Source organism: Manis javanica, chromosome 10, assembly GCF_040802235.1.
Source record: "Manis javanica isolate MJ-LG chromosome 10, MJ_LKY, whole genome shotgun sequence".
NCBI lineage: Eukaryota > Metazoa > Chordata > Mammalia > Pholidota > Manidae > Manis > Manis javanica.
Window position 1 is genome coordinate 58298658 of NC_133165.1, and position 25986 is coordinate 58324643.

The 25986-nt window shown below is 41.6% G+C and overlaps 1 protein-coding gene across 4 annotated transcripts in view; it reads right to left on the reverse strand.

Annotated features, from left to right (window-relative positions):
* The window catches only part of CPPED1 (calcineurin like phosphoesterase domain containing 1), a 122074-nt gene that overhangs the window by 34513 nt on the left and 61575 nt on the right, over positions 1-25986 (reverse strand). For 2 of the 4 annotated variants that reach the window (XM_073215558.1, XM_073215557.1), the window contains exons 2-3: positions 3475-3565; positions 2319-2741 (exon numbers count right to left, since the gene is read on the reverse strand). In XM_073215558.1, coding sequence (XP_073071659.1) covers positions 2319-2741; positions 3475-3565 — 514 coding nt within the window. The remainder of the gene's footprint in view (positions 1-2318; positions 2742-3474; positions 3566-25986) is intronic. The other 2 variants (XM_017643236.3, XM_037000317.2) reach the window with 1 other exon arrangement.

Below are 25986 nucleotides of genomic sequence, written 5' to 3' on the forward strand. Positions count from 1 at the left end.
AATGCAGAGATGAATATAACAGCATCTTCACACTCAAGGAGCTGAGCCTAGTGGGGACTCAGAGAAGTCAGTGCTTACAGATCCACTGGGACCAAGGAGAGCTGTTAGAACCTGGAGCAGGGCATGGTGGGGGGCACCTCACAGAGAAGGCATCCAAGTCAGGTAGGCGTTGGTCAGGTGAAATGAAGAGGCAGGGATGATGGGGTCGGGCGGGGGCCTCAGAAGGGTGGAGGCTGGGGAGCTACATGCCCCTCTGACTGCTAAGTGGAGAACAGACTGGAAGGAGGCAACAGCGGGGCAGGGGACCAATTCAGAGGTGCTGCTACGACCCAGTGAGAGGAAGTGATGGCCTAAGAAACTGGCAGGAGAGAGAGATACTAGAATACTAGAATTAAAGGCAATGAAATATCAGGTCTTTCTGGGAAGGAGGCTCTACTGGAGACAGAGCCATCAGGGTTCCAGACCTGATGCCATTAAGAGCAGAATAAGAAAACCAGCTCCTCTGCCCTGTCTCATGCTTAGTAAGCGACCTCCTGATTACAACTGGGCTTCCCATGTTGCTCTGCCTATGGGAAGAGACTGCTTCCGGTGCTCATGGCAGCAATTCCGTTTTGCTCTAAATTAATCAATTGACATTCTGCTGGTAGGTATCAGTCTCTGTGAGCTGAGGCAAACTCAAGTCCACCTCTGAGACACAGACCAGCTCTGGTTGTGCTGACAAATCCTTCCAGAGCTTGCAGGGCTGCAGGCCTGACAGGAAGGTGACTGGTGCATCCCGGATATGCTGCTTCCCTGGGGTTCCCAGTAGTGGGCAGCAGCCTTCCCCCAGGGATGTCCTGTGGAGCTGCGGGCTCTCTCTGAAGTGTCTACAGGTCTCAATGTCTGGGGGAGCTCGTGGGCCACATGCACTCAGTCTTCAGATGGGAAATCCAGAACCACATGCCACTCAAGAATGTGTTGACAAGAACAGAGAACAAAGAGCAGCCACAGGGAAGGCGTCTGCATCATTTAACATTTGACATGAAAGGAATCATTTTACTGGCATTAAGTGTTCTCTCTGGCATTATTCTCTGTTACAAAATAGTCTCCATGGTGGTGCTTGATGCCATCTTGACACTTCATTTCCTTGTCATCAAAACGGTTTTTCTGCACCAACTCAAGCACGCATAAAATTTCAAAGGCCTTAATAGAAGTTTTCCAACTTCATCTCCATTTAGCAGTTGGAAAATGTCTCCAATTATCCAAGCTTTTTGTAAATTGTTCCAAAAACACAGAAGGGCCTACTGTACATTTCACAAGTAAATGCAAACACATTTAATGCTCACAGATGAAAAGAAGAGTGTCAGGATTTCTTTTTTTTAAACAAGTGCTACTGGGTCAGGCCCCCTCTTTGCCCATATCCCCTAATAAATTAATGTGTTTTAAATTTTAGAAGAGCTTGATTAAGTACACTCTGGGAAGATCTGAAAGGAGGCATTAGGACCAAAAACAAGAGATACAACAGTTGTCAAAACTGGCATCCTGCCGAGTCACTGATAATGCAGGGAACTGGCTCAGAACACAGTGCTTCTCATGACAGGAACACCCCTGATGCTTCCAGAAGAGAAATGAGGGGCGGGGGCTGGAGATGCACAGGGTGCCTGGGCAGCTGACATCTCTAGAAATGGAATGTCTTCATTCTGTGTGTGTGTACACACAGGTGTCACATGTCTGATGAGTTAAAAACTTACAGCAGGTTGAATCGGACCAAATAAACTTGTCTCTCCTGTTTCTAGAGAAGCACTCAGTCCTCACCAAAGGAAATGGATGAGGCTCCAGAATCTTCCACAACAGCCACGTCCCAGGACTTCCTGGGTCATGTCTAATACCGGTGGGAGGCGTGGCTCTTAAAGATCATCTGCGCTTGGACAAGTTCATGGTTTTGAGAGAAATGAGAAAAGATGCCCAGGCACCCTCCTTCACCCCAGCACACGTAGCCATACTCAGACCACAGCTCTCAGCCCCATAATCCTCACCTGGAGGGCCCCATGAGCAGCTGCCACAGCTTTAGTACTTGGTAGGCTGGGGGCTATTCCAATGCTTTACAGGCCTCTTCCCACTAAACCTCACAACCATCCAGTAAGAGAGCACTTCTCTGTCCCCACTTTGTGGATGGGAAGCTGCAGCTCAGAAGCCCTAGGCAGCCTGTAGAGCTAGGATTAGAACTCCTGTCCAAAGCCCCATTCTCCCTTGCCAGGCTGCAGAGAGATGGGAGAAGCATATGGAACCTCCCTGCTGACCACCCTTCCACCCAGACACCTCTGGTGCCAGGTCACTACCTGCTCTGGCGAACTTGTCTGCCATCTCTTTCCGAACGGGCTTGGTGAGGTTGAAGTAGTCATCATCCTCATCGATGTTCTGGAGGAACAGCGGGATGTGCTGGAAGACAATGGTGTGCTGGCACTTCTGCTGCCTAGCAATGCTCAGTTGCTGCTCCAGCCACTGGTCCTGGGCCCGTTTTAAGGCAGGGCACCTGGAGGCATCGTACAAGAACTGGGAGTTGAGGACGAGGAACAGGACACCCCCAACCCAGAAGCTGAAATAGTCATCTCCCCAAGTCTGGCGGAACTCCACGATGGTCTCGGGAGTGGGGACATTGCCCACATCATGGTTGCCACTGACGAGGACCAGTGGGATCTCTCTGTCCATGTTCCTGAGCACCCGCTGAAGGTCCTCTGTTTGCTCCTTCCGCCAGGGGGCCCCTGAAAGAGTAAGGGTTATGTTTTGAAATGGACGAGGCTGTTGATGCATTTACTAACATAAAATAAGAGAATAATCTAGAAATCCACTCAACCAGGCACAGAGAAACTGCAAGAAGTAGTCATGTGGAGAATATATTTGTAAATGACATATCCAAAAAGGGGTTAATATCCAAAATATATAAAGAACTTACACACCTCAACACCCAAAAAGCAAGTAACAAATGGTCAGAGGATATGAAGAGACAGTTCTCCAAAGAAGACATTCAGATGGCCAACAGACACATGAAAAGATGCTCCACATCACTAATCATCAGGGAAATAAAAGTTAAAACCACAATGAGATATCACCTCACACCAGTAAGGATGGCCAGCATCGAAAATACTAAGAACAACAAATGCTGGCGAGGATGTGGAGAAAGGGGAACCCTCCTACACTGCTGGTGAGAATGTAAGCTAATTCAACCATTGTGGGAAGCAATATGGAGGTTCCTCAAAAAACTCAAAATAGAAATACCATTTGACCCCGGAATCCCACTCCTTGGAATATACCCAAAGAATACAACTTCTTGGATTCAAAAAGACATATGCATCCCTATGTTCATTGCAGCACTTTTTACAATAGCCAAGATATGGAAGCAAGCTAAGTATCCATCTGTAGATGAATGGATAAAGAAGATGTGGCACATATACACAATGGAATACTATTCAGTCATAAGAAAGAAACAAATCCTACCATTTGCAACAACATGGATGGAGCTGGAGGATATTATGGTCCGTGAAATAAGCCAGGTGGAGAAAGACAAATGCCAAATGATTTCCCTCATCTGTGGAGTATAAAGATGAAGCAAAACTGAAGGAACAAAATAGCAGCAGACTCAGAGACTCCAAGAATGAAGTAATGGTTACCAAAGGGGAGGGGTGTGGGAGGGCGGGTAGGGAAGGAGGGAGAAGGGGACTGAGGGGTATTATGTTTAATACACATGGTGTGGGGGATCACGGGGAGAACAGTGTATCACAGAGAAGGGACATAGTGGATCTCTGGCAACTTGCTGTATTGATGGACAGTGACTGCATTGGGGTATGGGTGGAGACTTGATAATATGGGTGAATGTAGTAACCACATTGTTTTTTTCATATGAAACCTTCATAAGAGTGTATATCAATCATACCTTAATAAAAAAAAAAAGTAGTCATGTGCTAAAAGCAAATCAACAAGTGAGATGGGATCTCTGTCCCCCTCCCTTGAAATTCAAAGTTTAAATGGCCACGACCCAATGTTGTTGACTGACTTACAGTGTAGTCATTCTAATATTAACTATTAGTGAACCTTAATTTCTACCTTCAACTTAGAAAAAAATATATAAATAGTTATAACTTTTCTGCCCCATCACAGTGAGTCATCATGCACACCCCTCCTGTGTGTGGACCCAGCTTTGAACACTAGTCTCAAACCAATACTATTTAAAGTTTTTCTTACCATACACATGGCCTTAGACCATGTGAGTACCTTTATGGGAAAAATTCTTGGAACCCAAATGCCAGATCAGCTGGCATGCATCTTGCCAAATCCCTTTTTCCCACACCCATCCAGGGGAAGAGGCATTTTCTGTTCCACTAATAGTGTGAAAGAGACCGAGGGCTCAAGGTCTTAGTATTAAGTGTGCCCCTCAGCACACAGGATTCAGTACAGAGATGATCATTTGAACAAAGAGTTGTAAAGTATGTGGGGACCCTCTTTCTTCAGATTCCTGGCTTTCATACTTCTTGTAATAAGGAATCAGAATTTTAATAAATGGGGTTTGAATGACCAATTCAGTTCCAGATCTGTTTTGTTGAGCCCCTCTATGCCAGTTTTATTCAATAAGTATTTACTGAGCGCTGACGATGTGCAGGGCACTGTTTAACTTACTGGGGTGCGCTGTGAGCCAGACACAAATCTTTCACTCCAAACTGGGGAGTCAGATAAATTGTCAACTAAACTACACCCATCTGTATCAAACATCATTAAGCATTATAGAGAGAAGCAAAGCAATATGATTCTTGCACCATGTTAGGAATGGAGGAATGTCTCAGCATCCTTTCAAGACAGCATTAAGAAAAATGATGAGAAAGAGCAGCCTAGCCTCCCTGGGAATGATGAAAACTCACCTGGAAAGCTTTGCCATTAGCAGAAGAGAATTATACCCAATATTTCATTTCCATCATGAATTAAAAAGAAAGCAAAAGTCCTTATGAAGCAATTACACCAAGAAAAATACCCTAAAGCAGAAATAAAGGAATTCAGTCTAGATGGTCATGAAATAGGCAGATGTGAAAACAGAACCTGGTAAAACTAGTTTAGAAAGAAATAGAGGGAAAAACCAAAATTCGCAGAACTGAGGTTTCCTTTACAGCCAGGTAATATGACAGTTTTTCTAAATATCCCACATGTGCTTGGAAAGAATGTGTGCTCTCTAATTGTTAAATAGGAAGTTCCTCTAATTTCCAACCAAACTTGTTAATGGTGTGATTCAAATCTCCTAGGTCATTATTCCTTGGTTTAGCCAATTGATCTGTATCAGTTTCTGAAAGTCTTGGCTAAATCACCACTTCAATTGTGGATCGATCCATTTTTCCTTGTTAATTATGCCATTTGGTGGTCATTTACTTTTAGCTTTGTTGTTACATGCATAAGAGTTCAGAATGTCCATATTTCACTGAAATACTATTTTTACATTTAATCCTAATAAAATCAATAAATAAAAAGAAAAGAAAGAGGCAGATCTGTATTGATGAGCTGGAAATATCTTTTTTATATATTAAATTAAAAAGATAAAACATGAAGGAGTAAAAGTCCCATGTAAATTTTTAAAAGGCTTACACATATTCATATATTACAGATCAAACATCTCCAAAGATACAAAGAAAACTCTCAACTCTGGTTAAATCTAGAAAACAGGAGCGGGAGTGAGGGAGACTTTCACATTTGGTTCAAAACCCTTTATGCGACATTTTAAAAGTTCCTTCCTTCCTTTCTTCCTCCCTGTTTCCAAGCTTATATATTATTTTCATTAAAAAAAAAAGAAAGAACTTTTATAAAAAGAGGTGTTTTTAGCCCAAGGTTCCCAGGGTTTAAAGAAGATTCAGGGAGGCCAGTCAGGTGCCTACAGTTCTGGATGGTGCCCCTCTATGGGACTGCTTGGGAAGGGCTGGCTGCCCCCATGGGAGGAGCTCGGCTGCGGGGAGCAGCACTGGCACAGGGGACTCAGGAGCCTCTCCCCCAGTGGTGCTGGGGACTTGCCGATAGCCATGTCTGCCTCCTTGCTGCTCAGGGCTGGCTCTGGGGCTCCTGGTTTGAAGGAGCCATTGACTGATGTTCCTTTAGCTGAGCCTGGACTGTGGGCATCTGTGTTGACTTCCACAATTCTCTCTGAGATTCTGCTTCTCTTAGAGGCCAGTCCTTTTCCCAGATGAATAGACTGGCAGTTAGGGAGGATGAATCCTGTATGGACTTGAACATGATAAACTATCTCAAAAGGACTCCAGGGGCCAAGGCTAATTCATCACTACTTTCCTTCACCAGTTTTCTCAAAGACCCCAGAGCCACTACTAATGTTCCCTTCTTCCCATTCATACTGACCTGGAGATTTTCTGATGACTCAATACCTACCTAGTACTTACTAGGGGCCAGGCACTATTCTAAAGGCTGTATGTGTATTAACTCAGTTTGACAACCAGTGTGGGAGTTAGAATTGGAACTTGGTGCTCCAGCTCCAAGTACTGCCTCTCATTGCAGTGCTGGTCACAAACTAAGGTCTTAACTTCTAAGGTGACTTCCCTCAGCTACCCGAGCCACAAGAGCAAGGAGTTTATAAAACACTGGGCTGTGGAGTGTCTTACATTCCTGATTTTCAAACAGCATTTCATCATGATACTTCACATACTGACTGAGGCAGACACAAAGAATGTTCAAGCAGTTAATGACCATATACAGAATGGTTAAAAAATGAGCACTTCAAAAGAAAGGCTTACTTAACACTTGGAAAGGAGACCTTGTCTACAAAGCAATCTACAGTAATAGGGCATTTTTTTCCAAACTTCAGAGGGATGCTGCTTTTGGGGAAATCACTAATATCCCCCAATAACCTGTTGAAAACACAAAACTCATCTTCCCTGGATCTCCTCAACCAAAGATGAACCTCTCTTGTGAAGCTTTTCCAGAACTTTCTATACTCCTTGTGTGGAGGTATGACATGGATGTGGAAGCTGCGATGCCAGCATTTGGTCCTTGGCTCTTGCCCCTGACAAGCCCTGTGGCACTTGTCCCTCTGAGCCTTGGTGTCTTAGCGTGTGAAATGTTGATGGTAATCCCCACACCTCAGAGCATGGCTGCAAGGATTCATAGCAAGGTAAGGACTTCCTGAGTTTGGTACAAACAAGTATGCAAAAAAGTTAGCTTTTTCTTCACCCCATACCCAAATGTACTGAATTCTTATTTCTTTTCAGTGACTCACAACTGTGCACACAGCAATCAATAAATCACTTCTGAAGGAAGAACATCCCCCAGGGATGTAAGTAATTTTTAGGTAAGAGTTTAGAAGTGAAGGAGTAAATTCTAGATTACAAAAAGCCAAGTTAAATGAAAACATTTACATTTATGTTCAATATGCTCTCATCTGTGTATATTAGAATTTCTTTAGGGTCAGAATAGCCATAATACCTTAGCATTAACATAGTTTATAGTACATCTTAGCACAGCTTCCTAAGAAAGAACTAATGCCATAGTAAAGCCCAAAGTCAAACCTCACTAGCATCAGGAATAGAAAAAAAGGAAACCTGGCTGAGGAGTTTGTTATATCACTTCACAGAAGAGATAGTAAGGCAAACAGGGCAAGAAGGGAAAAGATCTTGACTAAGAAAAAAAATTGCAAGAAATGACTTAGAAGAGAAAAGGGGAAGGACTATTCTGGGTTGGTCTTCAAGGTGGATGAGGAGCATCAGCAGAGAAGAGCATACGAAGAGATCAAGAACCCTGATGTCAGTGCACATACTGATTGCTGAGAACTCTGGATGGGACTGATAGGGGCAGTGTGGAAAGCTGTGATGTGCTTAAAATATTTAAACAAACTTTTTTTTTTAGTGCATGAGTTAAAAACAGAAAGGAAAAAAAATTATAATTATAAAGTATATCATTCACTGAATCTGAATTTGTAACAAGAGGTGGTACCACCATGAAATGTGCAACTTACTATTGCCCATGTTCATTAAGGCAGAGATTATTATATTATTTGCAGAAGCACCATAAAATACATTGTCTGATAAAATCTCTTGGCAAAGCTGGAAGAGAAATAAAAATTCTTAACCTGATAAAGGACACCTACAAAAAACCTATAGCTAATATCACACTTAAAGGTTAAAAAGTGAATGTTTTTCCTCTATGACTGGGAACAGGTGAGGATGCCTCTTCTCATCACTTCTATTAAACATAATGGCAGCCCGAGCTAGTGCAATAAGGCAAGAAAAAAGAAATTAAAAGAAAACAGATTGAAAAAAAGAGACAAAGCTACGTATTCTCAGAAGACATGACTGTCTCTGTAGAAAACCCCAAAGAATCTACAACAATAGGCTCCTAGAACTAATAAGGGGGATTAGCTTGGTTGCTGGATGCAAGGCCATTATAAAAATCAGTTCTATTTTTATACACTAGCAATGAAGAATTAGAGGTATAAATCAGAAGGATTTGAGAGATTGTAGGTGGTGGAACCAAAAGGGATCCTTGTCATATTGGTTACAAGGAGGAAAGGAAGGACTCAAAATTAATTTCCAGACATCTGAGCAACTGGGAGGTTAGTCATATTATTTATCGACATGGAAAAGGCCAAGGAAGAAACAGATTAGAGGTAAAAACTCAAAAGCTCTTTTTCAACATAAAATTTGATGTATTGATACAGGCAGCAATAAAAAAACAAACTGGACTTCATGACAAAAACTTTGGTGCATTAAAAGAAAGTAGGAAGAATAAAAAGGCAACCCACAGAATGGGAGAAATTATTTGTAAATCTGATGGTTAGGGACTGGGGGAGGGGGAAATGGGAACAGAGTTTCAGTTTTGCAGGATGAAAGAGTTCTGGAGATAGATGGTAGAACGGCTGCACAGCAACACGAATGTATTTAATGCCACTGAACTGTGTACTTAAAATGGTTAGGATGGTAGATTTTATGTTAGGAGTATTTTACCAAGATAAAAGAAAAAAAAAAGAAACTGTCAAAAAAAAATTGATGTATCTTCAAACCCTCCAAGTTGTAATTTGAGAAGGCCGCTAGGTATAGGAGTCTGGAAGCAACCACACTCATATCACCCCAGATACTGAAACGCACCCCCTCCCCACAAGTGGGGTCCTTGGGGTTGGTATTTCAAGCAGAAGCATGGATGGGCTCTGGATTCAGAGGCCTTGAATTGCCCTTTATTAGGGGTATAGTTTGGGTACACTTCCCTCTGAGCTCTAGTCCTTAAAATGGGAATCTCAACACCTCCTTTACAGAGATACTGTAAGAGAGATGAGGTCATGAATTAACATGCCTGGTGTGTAGCCTGTGCTCGGCTTCCTTTTCCCTTTTTCCCTCCACCTCCCCAGTCCTACCGTTTCCAGTGAAAAGGCAGAGGAGGAGGGAAACCAGACCTTAGGTCACCTCAGATCTCTCTTGTATTCTCTCTGTTCTTGGGGACCCTGGCCCCACCAATGCTGCTGCCTTCTGTGCTGTGCAGGCAAGGACAGCACACACGTGCATGCTGATGCTGAACACATGGGCAGGAGAACACCTAGTTCACCTTTACCTGGTTATCTGTCTGCTTGTGGTGCCTGGTGCTTCAGGTGCTCACATCTGAACTACAGAAATATGGATAAATGGATGAATAATGCAGGACACTGGTACAGAGGGTGAAATGTGACAAAGATAAGAATTTCCAGTGCCGGCCCTAAGAGGTCTCAGGAAACACAATCAGTGGCATAATTTCTTCACATGAAGGTTGGAAACAGAACAGCCTTGTCAGGCTTCTACTAAATGGTTAATATCATAGATTAAAAGTCTTTGGGGGGAATAGGAAAGATCAATTTAACAAATTCATGGTATCTAGCACTCCAGAAATTCCATTTATAAGAATCTATCCTACAGAAGTATATACAAGTATGCAAAACATGACTATTCACTGTAGCACTGAGAAGATATAAAAATCTGAAATGGCTTAAAAATTCACCCATAGGGAAATGATGCTATACCCTTAGTAGAGAACAACAAACAGGTAACTATATATAGTTTAAACATATACTTATAAAATAAATACATGATAAATAGGTAAGTAAATACACCGTTAATGCTTGGGGAACTATGAGAGGTTAAGTGAAAACAGAAAGTTGCAAGAGTTAGTATGTATGATATAATTCTGTTGAAAACAAACCAAAGAAGTTAGTATAAAGATAAAATTTCTAGAAAAATGAGGAAAAACTATTAATAGTAATTATCTGTAGGGGAATGGAATGACAGAAAACATTTCAGTTTCTTGTAAAGTTTAGATTTTTATGAGAATGATTTACTTTTTATAATCCAAAAAACAATAGACATTTAAAAATCACAAATGCACTAAAATTAAATCTTGTTAGGTGAACAAGAATAATATAATCTTAATGGGAACAAATATAAAACAAATGACAAGGCTAATGCATAAGTTAAATTCTTTACTCTTAAAGAAAGAAAATGGAGAGAAGAAAATAAAGTACAGAAATGTGTTTTTAAAACTTCTTTTTTCACTTCATATAGTCATACAATATGTGCTCTTTTGTGACTGACTCCATTTAGCACGTTTTTGAGGTTCACCCATGCTGGGACCTGTATCAGGACTCCATTCCTTTATTACTGAATGAATTCTATTGTACAGATATACCATGTTTTGTTTATCCATTCATCAGCTGATGGGCATTTGGTTTATTTCTACTTTTTGGCTGATATGAAAAATGCTGCTATACACATATACATTTTTGTATAGATGTACATTTCATTTCTCTTATGTACTTAGGAATGAAACTGCTGGGTCATTGGGTTAACTGTATGTTTGTTTAGAGAACTGCCAGACTGACTCCTGGAGCTCCATTTTACATTTCTACCAGCAAAATATGAGGGTCCCAATGTCTGTCTCTACATCCTCCACACTTGTTATTTTCTGTCTTTTTCATTATATCCATCCTAGTGGGTGGTGGTACCTCAATGTGGTTTTCATTTGTATTCACCTGATGACTAATGATGCAGAACATCTTTTCATGTGCTTATTGGTAATCTGTATATCCTGGAGAAATGTTCATTGAGATCCTTTGCACTTTTTAAAATTGGGTTATTTGTCTTTTTCATTATTGAGTTGTAGGAGCTTTTTTCATGTTATGGATATTAATCTTTTAACAGATATATGATTTGCATATATTCCCATTCTGTGGGTTATTTTTTCACTTTCTTATAATGTCCTGTGAGGCACACAAGTTTTCAAGTTTGATGAAGTCCAACTTAAATATTTTCACTTTTGTCACTTGTGCTTTTTGTGTTAGAGCTAAGAAATCACTGTCTAATCCAAGGTTATGAAGATGTATGGCTATGCTTTCTTCTAAAAGCTTATAGCTTTATCTTTTATTTGGTTTTTGATACATTCCAAATTAATTTTTGTATGTGGTGTGAGGTAGGTGTCCAAATGCACTCTTTACACATGGATATCCAGTTGTTCTAGCACTACTCGTTGAATAAGATTAGTCTTCCCCCACTGAATTGTCTTGCCATCCTTGTCAGAAATCAATTGAGCCTAAATGGAAGTTTTTATTTTTAGACTCTCAATTCTGTTCCATTGATCTATGTCTATCCTTATGCCAGTACCACACTGTTTGATTGCTATAGCTTTCTAGTAAGTTTAATCAGGACGTGTCAGTCCTCCAACTTTGTTCTTCTTTTTCAAGGTTGTTTTTACCTATTCTCGGTCCACTGAATTTCCATATGAAATTTAGGATCATCTTGTGGTAACTGTGGAATCAATAAGAGCTAAGATCAAGATTCACCACTCAAGAAGTTTACAGCATTTCAGGAAAGCTTATTGGGTTTCTGTCACTACAGACACACCCACAGCCATGCTGGCTGTTCTGGGACTAGAGCATGACCCAGCAGGGCTGGCTGACACCCAGAGATTGAAGGTAATATATACTTACATCCCAACCACCACATGTGCCTGCACCACACAGCTGGTGAGGGGCAGCAAGCAAGGGAGTCCTATGTGTTCTCAGAAGGGTGTCATGTCAGGAGGACTGAGTCCTCATAAAGATTCATTGGTCAAAGGCAGACAGGATGGATTAGAGACAGATGAGTGGAGGGAGAGGGGCTGCCAGAGAGGTGGTTTTTAGCCAAGAAGTAATCAAGACTGGAGCAGGACTGTTGTACTAGAAATGGGAGGAAAGACTATCTCACTATGTGTAAGCTTTATCCTATTTGAATGAGAAAACACAGAGGAGAAAAATATGTGAAAGTTCTGTCATTGTCTGAACCTATCACATAATGGCCAAGGTCTTCCATAAATTATTTCCCCTGAAGTGATCATCTCTCTGGTATTTATCTTCTTTAGAACCAACCTTGGTGCTACTATAAGGTGTGAACACACACAGTGATAGAATGTTCAGTTCAACAAAATTCTACTGGGTACTTGGTACATGCACTGCTCAAGGCTGTTGCTGAGAGGAGACAACACGATTCACCCATTGTATTGTCAAGTCCCCTCAGAGGAAGGAATGACCATGTTTCATTTCTGTTCAAAGCTTCTAGGGTATCAGATGTGTGCAAAAGTTTTATTTAGAATGATTGCTTCTTTTTAAACAATGAAAACTTAATAGAAATTTCATAGTTTAATTCAAAATACAGTCATGGCTCTTCCAAAGCCAAAGGCAAAAAAGAAGAGGCTCCAGTCACCAGAGGACTAGAAAAATAGAAGTTATTTGTAAACATACACTTGCCGTCCTGCTCTCTGCTGGGTCATGGCCATGCCAGCATTAATTAGCACATTATGTCATCTTTGTCCTTGTGAAGCTCAAAGTCTAAAGAGGACCCAGACCTGGAAAAAGATGACGACCAAATGGCATTACATGAGTTGTGAAGGTATGTGCTGGAAGCTCTAGGCCTAGGGCAAATGGAGCGGGGGTAACTGACCCAGTCGGGAGGTGGGAGAGCCTTCACAGAGGAAGCAACACTCTAACTAAACATCAAAAGGCTTAGGAAGAATTAGAGCCTGCTGCACAGAGAAGGGAGCTTTCCTAGGACAAAGGAATAACAAGGCGATGGCAGAGAGGTCAGAGAACCTGGCACCTATTGGGAAGTGGGGCAGTAAAGAGTATACATGCCAGTGTAATATAAAGAGCTTAGATTCTGGAATACCTGTTATGTACTCAGCACTGAGCTAAGTGCAGATGATCCCACTTGCTCTTATAGGAACCCTATGCAGAATTAACAGTACAAATAAAGAAACCGAGACACAGGTGAGAACCTCACTGAAGGTCAGAGTTCACAGGTGCCACAGATGGATTTTAACTCAGGTAGGGCTGCCAGATAAAACATAGGATACCTGGTTAAATGTGAATTTCAAAGAGATAATTTTTTAGTGTATGTCCCATGCAGTCTTTGAATTCCTAATTTTTATTTGCTACATCTGTCAACCCTAACTTGAGGTCCCATTTGGGTTAACCCAGCCTGACTCCAGAGGTGGTGGTCTCAGCAATGAATGGAAAAGAGCATAATACTTCCTGGCCAGTACCATAAGCAGACAGATGCAGGGTGAACACCACCAGGGGAGCAGAGGCAGCCACAGTTAACTCTATGAGTTTCTATGTTTTGAGATGCAAAATGATGATTTCAGGTCTAATCTCTTAAACAGTCAGCTTGACCATAGTTTTCTTGACACATTATCCTTCAGACTGGCAGTAATCAGAAAGTACTGATAATGCAATTTGTTGGTAAGAATATGGGGAAACAGGTCCTCTCTTACAGGGCTGGCTGCAGTGTACATGGTCTCCTTTATTCAAATTTGAAAATCCACATGTACTTTGAGCCAACATTTTAATACCTAGGAACTCATCCAACAATATGTGCAAATATATATATATATATACACACATACAAACAAGAATTTTTATTGCAGCATGTATGTAAGAAAATAGCAGGGCTTGGAGTAGGATGAGCGACTGAGGTGTAAAATTTAAGAAGGCACTCATTCTCAGGTTTGTGCATGTGCTAGCCCAGCATCTACACACACTGATGGCAAGTGCCTCCTCAAGTTCTGCTCCTTACATGCCTCCCTTGCTTCACCCACCCCTCATCCTAAGTAACACTGATAGGAAACTGGGCAAATAAATCACAGCCTCACCACACAAAAAAGGATGAGGTAGATTGTATGTACTACAGGAAAAAAGGAAGATCAATCTGGTGTGCACAATTTGCTACCTTTTATGTGAAAACCAGGAAAAATATACAAATACATGTACATAGACTATTTCTGGAAGGATGTCTTAACAGCTGGCATGATGTGCTGCCCCAGAGGGAAACTGACTTAGGATGGAAACTTTCATACATTTGTTTGTAACTTTTCAGCTTTGGTCCATATTAAAAACATACATAAAATCATGAAAATAAAAGCTAAGAAAAAAAATATGATAGGCTTAGAAATGTACCTGGGAAAGATACACAAGAACCTAGAAGTTTCTCTAGGGGGAAACTGGTGTCCAGGGTAGCAGGGATGATTGGTTTACCACTGCCTACCTATAGGGTTTGATTTTTTTTCTCCATATGCACAGATAATCTTAAAAATCAAACACACATAAAACTACATATACATTAATTATACATTATCCTGCACACACATACACATGTGCACATGCTGTTATCAGATCATCATTAGAACTGAACAAAACCGGATGACTTCATACAGCCTGGACAAGCCCAGACAAGGGCCTGATGACTGCACAGCTCATCTTCAGGGGATGCAATCTCAGTCTGGTGAGCACCCAGCATCATTTTTCTTCCCACAGGATGGCACCCCAGAGAGACTGAGCAGTGCGGGACCAGGTCTTTCTGGCCTTGTCCAGTGAGAAGGAAGCCTTTGCCCTAAAAAAACAAGAACAGATTCTCCTCTGTATTTGTAGCTTTATCTGAAATCAGACATCCCTTTATGGCTTGGCTTCAGTTACTAGCAAGTCTTTCTAAAAAACGTGTTGTTTCTGTGTGCTCAGTGCTCTCTCCCAGAGAGCTATGTTTCAGCTAAGAAACCTTTTCTGTACCTGTGACATTAACTTGGGTTTTTCATTTTATACAGCTTCTGGGCAAAGCTTAGTTTATAACTCGACATAATTAAACAAAATTACATGTTAGCATTAGAATAAAAACCCCATGCCCCTTCATTTATTCCACAATTAAACTCTTTTGGGCATGGCAGATTAAAAGTAAATATCAGAATGTACCTGGAATGGCTATTCATGGAATATTACCATTAATTTCAGAAGCAATGTAAAAACTCTTGGAAGATGAGATGAACTCTTGGCCATGTAGCTTTTCTTAGGACTTTAATGCACTACAATGCACTCTCAATTTATTGAGAACTCACGTGGGTTACTTCATTTCAAGGACACAGATGTCCACGTTATTGCCATTTTTTTTCCTCCCAGATTGGAGCTCCAACTTCTGAAGGGAAAATAACCACTATGCTTCACTTAAAGTATATCTCCACCACACGTGTGGGCAGACACCACAGAAATTTAGTGCTTACTCACCAAACACAAAACGTCACGATAATACACATTTTGTTTTCCCCTTTGGGGTTGAAGCAGAACAAATGCTCCTGCAAAGTACCGGAGAATATAACCCGTTTATAGAAAAGACAGAGCAAGAAATGAACAGCGAACCCATGTTTCATTCCACTTTAAGCATCCCCATCCAAGCCTGCAATACACAGTGATGGCAAAATTCCTCCAGCAAACTACTGATAAAAACCATCCACCTCTGAGACCTTCCAAACATTCTCTCCTCTACGGAGGTAGTCTAAATAACAGATACTAAGAAGAGATTTCAACAGTGTTATAAATCTATTTACTGTTTCAGTAAAGAGTTTTTCTTATGTTATCCAACAAGAACAGGCAAACCCATGTTCTCATTAGCAAACTGACAAGAAAGGATGCTGCTTGAAGAAAATGAGACCCCTCTATCCCCTAGTCCCTGTAGGCAGAAGATCTCAAATGAGAACTGATGTTACACTTAACCACCCACTGCCAGGAAAATTTAAATTAAATAGCAGGACAACCTTCTAGTGAACAGAGAAGCAAGTGACGTAATGGGCTACTCACTTGGGGGATCTAGAGTGGACTTCATGGGTCAGAGCAAGAGGAACGAAAAAAACAAAATCAGTATGCCCTGGAGTGAACACACTGAGCCGTTGCTTGTAAACCACATGATTTCTCCAGCAGGGGCTGGTGCGGGGGTGGCGGAAGACGTGGTCTGCAATGGGGAAGTTTCCTGTCCAAATGACTGTACACTGTCAGATCCTCACACTTGCACAGTCTTCTGGGCTTGCCCCAGCTTTCCCAGGCTTCCTCTGCCTGGGATTTCACAGACATGACTCCACCACGGCCCTCTGGGGCTGGGCTGGGCAGTGAGGAGCCATCTCCAGCAGCCTTTTCTTTGCACAGTGCTTGGTAGGTATGTGAGAATTTGGCCTGATTTGGAATCAGCAGAGTGAAGAAACTAGAAAGACATTGGAATATGTATGGAACACCCATCTCTCAGCCCTGCTCTAATTTCAGTAGTGGGTTCTTGGCTGGGCAACCTCAGAACCTGTCTTCCTCAGTCCAAGCTCTTGACAAGAAGAGAAGGTACAGCAGCTTTTCTACCAGCACCAATCCAACTTCTACACACACTGTATGGTCTTTTTTCATAACATAGTGTGGACAACCTATAGGCAAAGGCACAACTCACGGCTTATTGCTATCTGTGAAACTACAACAGGTAGTAGCACCTGCCTGTTACGGACTGAACTGTGCCCATTCCCCCAATTCACATGCTGCAATCCTGACTCCCAGTAACTGTATATACAGACCCTTCCCCAGAAGAGCTGACCCTCTGTTCTCTACTTAAGATTCCTCTTTACCCACCTCTCCTGCATCACAGGCTTAGAAAGATCATGTTTCTTCTCTCCTGGTTATAGCTGACTGCCTGGAGGACAGCGATAACCTCCTGACCAGCCCCTGGCCTCCACAGGTGCCCCATACAACCCCTTCTCACAAAGTCAATGGCATGAACTTTTTCACTCAGGTCCCCACACTGGTGAATTGCTCACGTCCCTCAATCACAAACCATTCAAAGTTTCATACACTTAATCTCTTCTTCTTATACTTTATCCCATCTGATCCTCACATTCTCCCCTTGAAGGTGCAATGAATGGCCTTGTGGCGAGAGACACCTTTGGAAAAGCCTGCTCAATCCAAAATTTGCATATTTTAAGACTACTCCTGAAACAGAATGGTGTTATATGCTTACCAGATGAAGTATCCCTGTCCCTTTGCAAAAGCATAAAGAGTTTTGTATTTACTCATCACTGACTTCACCAGTTCTAAAATGACACATTCTTGACAGATTTTTAATTTAAAGGGATTTGTATTACTCTGAAGCTAAAACCTAAAGAGAGGCTTATCATCACTATTGTTGGGGCGTATCACACTATCTTGGGTTTGCAAAGCATCAACCCCATTGTTCTTTAATGACCACTTACATATAAGCAAACCAAGGCTTACTGCAGTCACAGGGGGAAGGGGAGGGGGAATCAGGGCTCAGAGCTGAGCTGCAGGAGCGCAGGGCTCAGCGTGGAGGACTGGCCTGGGAATTGGCTCCTCTGTGGGTGGTGGGTGGGGACACCAGCATTTTAAATCTCACTCTGTAACCAACTAGTTGTGCTCTTTTGGACACCAATCAACTAGAACCATGCCTCTTGCTGTCATTAGTGAGTGTTTTTATCTGCCAGGACAGCAAGATAAGCACTTCACAATACTATATCATCACAACAACAGTCCTGTCACCATGGCACTACCCGGTACTTAACTGTGTGCTGCCCTACTTTCTCCAGGTTTAAAGCAGCAATGGTAAACTTGCTGTATTCTTTTCAATGAATGGAAAAAAAAATAAAACAAAACCAGTGATGGAACATGTATGGGGCTAGATGCCTGAGATGGAGTGATGAATGGGACGGACACATTCCCTTCCCCTGTGATGCTTAGAATGTGTATGCAAGGCTTCTGCATGCTCTCAGGAGGAAGGTCACTTCCACTTGAAGCTAAGGACCGTCCTTCAGCACCTGACAGGGAACCATCCATCAATAATTAAGAGCAAATAACTCCTAAATCAACTATACTTCAATTAAAAAAATTTTTTTTTAAAAGAGCATACAGCTTTCACGGGCTTTTGACAATAAATTACTTGAGCCCTGGGTTTATGAGGTACGGTCAATCCATTCAAATGTGTGTTGAACACAGGGGAGCTCCAGACTGGCTGAAATGGATCCAGTTTAATCATTCCAACAGTCATTCCAGTTGGTGGTAACAGGGAACATTCTGCAGCAACTGCCAAAGGTATCCAAGCTGCCAAAGGCATTTAGCCACTGGAACTGTAGGGGACATGCTGGGCTCCAGAGCCATTTTTATTTAAGCTTCCTTTCGGAGGGAGTGATGCCAATTCCGCAGATAAAGACGAGGCTCTACAGTCTCTGAAATCAAAATTCTGCACTTAGGAACAGTGTATCATGGACTTATTAACTTGCAAAGGTGTTTCCTTTGTAACTTGCAAAGTTTCCTTGCTTGTAGCATCCAGCAGTATTTAAAGAAAAAGGAAAGACGGTAGAATTATAAATTTTTCTAAACCTCTTAGTGGTCTTCATTTTACAAATGTATGGTGGGCAAGTTTGTTCATAACTGGCTACTTGTTGTACAACTAGGGTTTGTCACAGAAATAATATTATAATTGGTGGTTAGAGCTCAGGCTAACTCACAAAAAAACCTAGTTAATTCATGACACAGATGAATGTGCTAATTAGACTCTGTAGTTACAATCCAGCCTCTCTCCCCAGCAGCACTGTTTACTCTCCCAGCAAAACATTGCAGTTTTTTGTTACCGTTGCCAGGTTTTATGCCTTTTCTTCCTTTCAAAAGTGCTCCTACCAGCCAGCATAGGAACCTAACCACTATTTATACCCATAGGTAACAATGATCATAAGGGAATTTAATATACTAGAGGAGAGAAATGTATTATGTGAAGTAATAAGTACATTAAATGTATCTGATTAGAGGGTCTGTAATTATGTGGTTGTCTATACTTAGAAATATTATTTGTTACATTAATACAGTAAAATGCACTAAATTTGTGGTTTTAGGATAACATAGCTCTGAAATACTAAGAAGCAGGGGAAATAAAGATGAAGGGTCAGCAGGCTTATTATATTCTTGACCCCATGAAAAAGTGAGGTGAGCCAAGGTCACAGTTTGGGTTTGACCAAGTGAAGCAAATAATTCTCCTAGGTGACTCAGAAGCTTACTCTGTCAGAAGAAATAATAAACATGAGGTCAGCTCTCCTTGAAATTCTTACCATGTGCAAAGCACCTGTGTTACTGCATCCTGATGAGCCTGTCCCTGCACTGTAACATGCCACAGGACCAGGCTAACCTGTGAATACTACTCCAATGAGTAAAAGCACACCCCATGTGGCCAGGGAAGTAATACCATGGTCCTGCTGGTCCTGTGGTGCAGGAAGGACGGTTTAAGAGGATAGACAGGACAAAGGGTCAGCTCTCCAAAGGAAGGGCCTGGGTGGTAAATGGGCAGGACATCCAGAGTCTGGGAGCTTGGGATCATCTCAGGCACTTCATCTCATCTGCTGGCACAATCACCACCACTGTTGTCCAAGATGCCTCACTGCCATCCTTGCCTTGCCTGTTGACATCTCTGGACCAGGAGGCCCCAGAGGGAGTCCAGTGGGTGGGTGGGGATCAACACACCAGTGGTTCTCTGAGGAACACAATCTGACCTCATTTCAGGGCTCTAGGACATCCACTGCGCCTCCTGTTCCAGTGTATCCAAACCAATGTGGTGAGGAAACTCCTAGGAGGGGTGAATACCTAGGATATACACCTGGGATACTGCAAGGTTAAATGCTGAGATACTACTACAAGGTTAAACTTAGGGTATTCAAATTAGCCTAGTCTTGAACATAATTTGATCAGCTTGAAAATCCTAAACATAACAGTATACAGCATTTTGCAAACTCAGGAAAAAAATTCTAGGGAAAGAAGCCCACACACTATATCCTTAGTTTATGTTCTCTATTAATCTTTGTAGCTGATAAAGATGTGGTACCAGAATTACCTTGTCATTTTATTGGCTATGCAGAATGTAGAAAACAATGTCTGTAGTAGTTGCAAAAGGCTGAGGGCAATAAAACCTTGTTTTTATAAAACCAGTAAGCAGAAATGACTCAGAGAAAACACAAGGGTAATTATGTTTGGTGAGACTGAGAGAGCTAAAAGCCATCTTCAAATCGTAATAGACTCTTCCAGTTAAAGATGGTGGGCTGAAGACACACACTTGGCTGTTTCTTGTAGTAAAACTGTTCTGTGAACACACTAAACTCTCAAGGACAAAGATAACAGGAGAGGAGAACACAGCACAGAAATTTGGAAACCAGAAAGCAGATGGACAAGTGGTAATAGGCTTAGCTGACTTAGAATGTTAAATATTCAGCTGACAGGGGGAAAAGTCAAGAAGTGACTAGCTTGGTACAACCACTTCCGAAAACTCTTCGGTGGTATTTACCAAAGCTAAACCTACACATCCCCACTGACCCAGCAATTCCACTCCCAGGACTTCACCCAAAGAGATAGGTACATAGGCCTACTTAAAGATATGAATAAGAATGTTCACAGGAGCTTTATTCATAGCAGTTCCAAAATAGAAATGACCTAGATATCCACCAGTAGTGGAATGAGCAGATAAGTAGTATTATAATCACTAAATGGATTCTATAAAGTAGTGTAGAACAAATTGCTGCTACATGCAGTAACATGGATGAATCTCAGATATCTCGTAGAGTAAAAGAAGCCAGAAGCATGAATGCTGTATAATTCCATTTTTATGAAGTTCAGGAATAGGCAAACCCAACTGATAGTGATAGAAAGGTTATTGATAGAGAAGAGGCATAAGGAAACTTCCTGGCATGTGACAGATGTTCTAGATCTTGATTTGAGTGGGGGTTAAGAGTGGATTTGCATGTTCCAGCCCTTCATTTCAGACTAATTGAATTTTACTTTACTTTTATATTAAACTCCATTTTTAAAAAAGTAAAGAAAATAAATGAAAAAATTTAAATCTGCTTTATATTATAGATACCCCAAAGGTCTAGGAATTTATGGTGACAGGTATCCTTAGAAATGGGAGTAAAGAGAGCTTAAATAGGAAGATGGCTTGACAATCCACGAAGCTGGACGACTGACTGCCCTTCATGCTCTGGCAGATGGGGTCTGAGTTTTTGTAAAGAGTAAATGGGGATTCTGAGAGCCATTTGGTATAGTTGGAGATGGGGATACCATAGTAAAGTCAGGAAGATTAAGATGAAAGGCTTTACCCTGATTTTATGAACACAGCCTTTTCTCTCCATTTGCCCTCAGAATGAGGACAGCCAGGCAGGGCCTTCTGGCAGGAGGCAGGAAGAGTCGACTCTGGGGCATCTGAGAGCCAAAAAAAAAAAGCCTAAAGAGCTTGGCATTCAGGGGCAGAGGAACCAACACCATCCTCTGGTGAAGATCACAGGTTGCAAGCCCCGCACACAGGGTCCAACCAGTGCTTTAGGGCTGCACTGTGTGTCTGTCCTGTATTCTTAATGTGGAGCAGACAGCTGTGGCACATGAGGCACCTGAGGAATGCATCCGATACAAAAGACACACCAGTATAATCAAAACAGGAGGAAACTGAGATTGTCTGGAGAAGAAAAAAAAAACTCATTAATATTCTCAGAGAGAGAGAAGATACTGCATCCACCAAACAATTATAGGATGCTATTTTTAAAAGGAGTAATGACCAAAAAAGCTCTTGGAAATTAAAACTATGGTAGCAGAAATGAAAATCGCAGTAGAAGGCTTAAAAGATAAAGTTAAGAAATATCTCAGAAAGTAGAATAAGCAAGGAAATGGGGAAAAAAGGAGATAATATTTGAGGACCACCATAGAAGTCCAACATCAGAAGAATATGAGTACCAGAGAGTACAGAAAAAATCAGAGGGAAAATCATCAATAAAATAATTCAAAATGATTTCAGACAGAAGGCCATGGCCTGAAACAGATTAAACAGATTCATACCGAAGTACATCACAGCATTATTTCAGAACCGAGGACACAAAGAAAAGATCCTACATGTTTCTAGTTTCATATAAAGGATTATCAATCAGAACATCTTAAAACCCAGACTGAATAAGCAAAGGTGAGGAAGCAATGCTTTCAAAATTCTGAGAGAAAAATTACTCCTCACCTAATATTCTATTCCCAGCCAAACTACCAATCTCCCAATTTAATGTGAGGGTAGAATGAAGATATTTTCAAACATAAATTCTTCTCCAGAAGCTGCAAGAGGATGTCAACCATTTAAAAAGGAAGGCAATGGGGATCCAGCATGAAAGAGAGGTGAAAGTAGCAGGCCCCTAGAACGAGGATGGAAATCCCAAGACGATGGTGGCTGTTGGCAGGCTTAGAGTATGAGCAGTCAGGAAACAGAGGGCTCTAGGAGAGATTGCTTTAAGAAGCTGAGATTGATAGGAGGCCCAATATTCTTAAATTTATTGACAGGAAATTTACACACTTACAGCTTTGGAAAAAGAGACTGAGGTTGAATAGTATAATAAATTTCTTAAACATCTAATAAATTTCTTAAAAATTTAAGAAACTTCTTAAAAAACGAAGAAACTTTACTTTTAAAAAAACACAAAAATTGTAGGAAAAATAATCATGGCATACTACATGGCACAGTTGTGTATAATGTTTAAGATAATGTATATATAGAAATGAACTATTATAAATACTGAAAACCTATATAACTAAAATTAAGATTTAACAAAGATCCCAGTTCAATAAGTAACAATAAGCAGATCCAGAAGTGGTAATGGAAGCATGTCATTTAGAACTGTTGGAAGTGATTATCAACAAAATTAGCTAAAATCAATAACAGGGGCTGCCTCTGGGAAGTGAGCAACGGGCAGGTGAAGAGTCATGAGCTGCTGCTTCTGGTAACATTCTGTGCACAATGACTCATTAATCTGGGTGCATATATAGCACTGATAATATTGAAAAATTCAATCAAAGAAGCAAAACTTTAAATCATATATTATTTTTGTTTACTATAAAATAGCAACTCCATGACTCTATAACCATTACACAATTTCTATAATTAAAGGAATCACTTTCCCATCCCCAATGGTATTTAATGTCTAGCCTCAGGATGTCATTCAACTCCCCTAAGTGTCTGCAGGGTTCCCACGAGACCTCTCATCAGAAGAGATAAAGAAGGCAGTGCAAGCTGAACCCACTGAGATCATGAACCATGGCACACACCCCATGAAGATCACAATGCAAACAGAGCCTCAAGGCAGAGGCTGGCCAGGGCCAGAGATTAAAGGGCTCCTCTCTCTCACCTCGGGCTCAACTACTCCCCAGTGTCCAATATGAGACTTCAGAGACCAGTCAAGGCAGGAAGATGAAGGCCAGGAAATGGGGTGAACCCTGCCAATAGGCAGAGAAGAAATGGGACGTACTGTCTGGAAGACTTAGGTCACTGCCATCTTAAATATACCGATGTCCAAGAGATGCTGGGTACAACTCTTTTTTATGGGCCTGAAAATCTGCCTCTCAGACACATTCCATGGAATGATTATTACCCTTTTCATCTACTGGGAAAAGAGATGGCATGAGCTGGCTATGACTACAAAGCAATTTGTACCAAGATCTGGGTGCCCCTTCCCCAAAGGTAAATGACACACACTAAAACAGAATGTACAATTATATAGACTGCTTTATAGGACTGTTATGAACATTAACTGAGTTCATCTTTGCAAAGCACTTAGAACAATGGCTGGCACACAGCAAGCCCCTACATAAATGTTAGTTATATCAATAAAATAAAACCATGGGAAGAGAACATGGAATGTTTGCAAAGGTGTTGAGAGAAGTCTCTCTATGTCCAGAAGTTGTGCTCACATGCTGATATGTTTCCAAGAGATTTAATAGGGGTGCCCTAGTGAGGAAGGAAAATCATATTTAAACTACCCAAATGGTAAAAGAGAGACAGCCTGGACATCATTTTGGCCCTAGGGGTTGGATAAATGGATCAGACCACCTCCCACCTGAGAAACAAGATACCTTGGGCCCTTGGAGCCTGACTGAGCTTGCTGCCTAGTGTTCTGTGTTCTGACTTTGTTGCACTGAGCTGGTTATGTGGGTGGTGGTCCTGCATCTAGCTTGGCTTCAGCTTGCAGAGAACCAACCCTCCCACCAGTAGTGGGCTAAAAACTGTGTGGCCCATCCAAACACTGCTTAACACTATCCATGGATTCAGGGAAAGTCTGAACACTTTTTAATATTTTGTCTTTGTCTGGAAAAGTGTTTAAAAGCATTAAAGTGAATTCCAACCCAGAGAGAAGACTTACAAAGAAAACAGGTTTGACTTAGACTTAGTGTTCTTCCCATTAGCTTAATAAATATTTACTAAACCCTACTCTGTCCTGGGCACTGGGCTAGGCATGATGAAAAGAGAACAAAGAAAAATTCTGCTCTCAGGGAACTTACACACTGCTGGAGAAAGACTATAAGTACAGTTAATAAGTAAAATATGTAGGATATTAAATGTCTTAAGTGTCATAGAGAAAAATAAAGCAGGGCAGGTGTTAGGGAGAGCTGGTGAGAATGGGAAGAATTGCAACTTTAAAATCAGAGACCATCTCAATGCAAAGGTGACATGTAAGCAAGCAAAGACATGAGGTTAAGATAAATATCTGGAGGATAAGCAGGAGTTCAGTTATGGGAAGAGGGGAAAGGAGGTGGAGAGAATAGTTCCAGTATGTGTGAGAGCAGAATGTCAAAGGGATACAGCCCACTGAGGAACTGAAAAGCTGTCTGCATGGCTGGAGGCCAAAGCACTTAGGGACAAGTAACAGGAGAGGTAGCAGGCAGAGACAGATAAGGCAGATCCCTGTGCTGGACCGCAAGGACCTGTCTGGCTCCTGAGAGCAATGGGCAGCCCCAGAAGGGTTTTAAGCAGGATGGGCATGTTCACAATTGAGGTTTCAAATAGCCTTGCTGGCTGTAATGTTTTTACTACCACAACTTTTTTGAAAAGTGAAGTTAACAGATGGTCTAAGGAGTTTACCCTAGCTTTACCAAAGAATTCTATTGACCATGTGAGGCTACAGAGACCAACAGGGCCAGCGGAGCCACGAGAAGAAAAGAGACACTGGAGCTGGGCAGCAAAGTGGCTAAAGACCCCGAGAGTGGTGGCTAGATACGGAACAGTGGGAGGGGATGGCTGTAGGGTGCGCTTGAATGATTTTCTGTCTTCCTGGTATTCATCCTCTCAGTGTCAGGGGATGCCTGCCTGCAATACTGAAAGATAAGATCATTTTTATGCCAGCATTTTGTTCTTCCAAGGAAAAGTCGTCATGACAAGAATGTCTGATGTTCTTCAATGATGAATTGTTAACATGGTATTTGATGAAGGTAAAGGGCCTGTTAGCAGATATGTCAGGGTTTGTATTATTCTTCCTTTAGAAAGTATGAGCAGTTCAAGGCTCTTACCATGACTCCCATGAGAATACCCAAAGATTCATCAATAAAGGATGGTGTAGTGTGTTAAGTTTTTTTAAACCATGGATATGGAATGGCATGCCCCTTCCACTAAAAATTTCTATGAAGAGGCAGATATGGAGTTAAAGTCAGGAAAAAAGGAATGTACAACTCAAAGTCTGTGCTCACTTTCAGTAAAGGCAGCCTCAGGCTCACCATCAAAGCACCCTCTGCAGCGCCCATGCACCCAGACCCCCAACATCCTCCACACAGTGAGAGAGGAATGCAGGGCTGGTTGGAATTCCATTATTCCCTAAGAAACCAGCCTCTGGGAAAGCCTAGGCATCCCT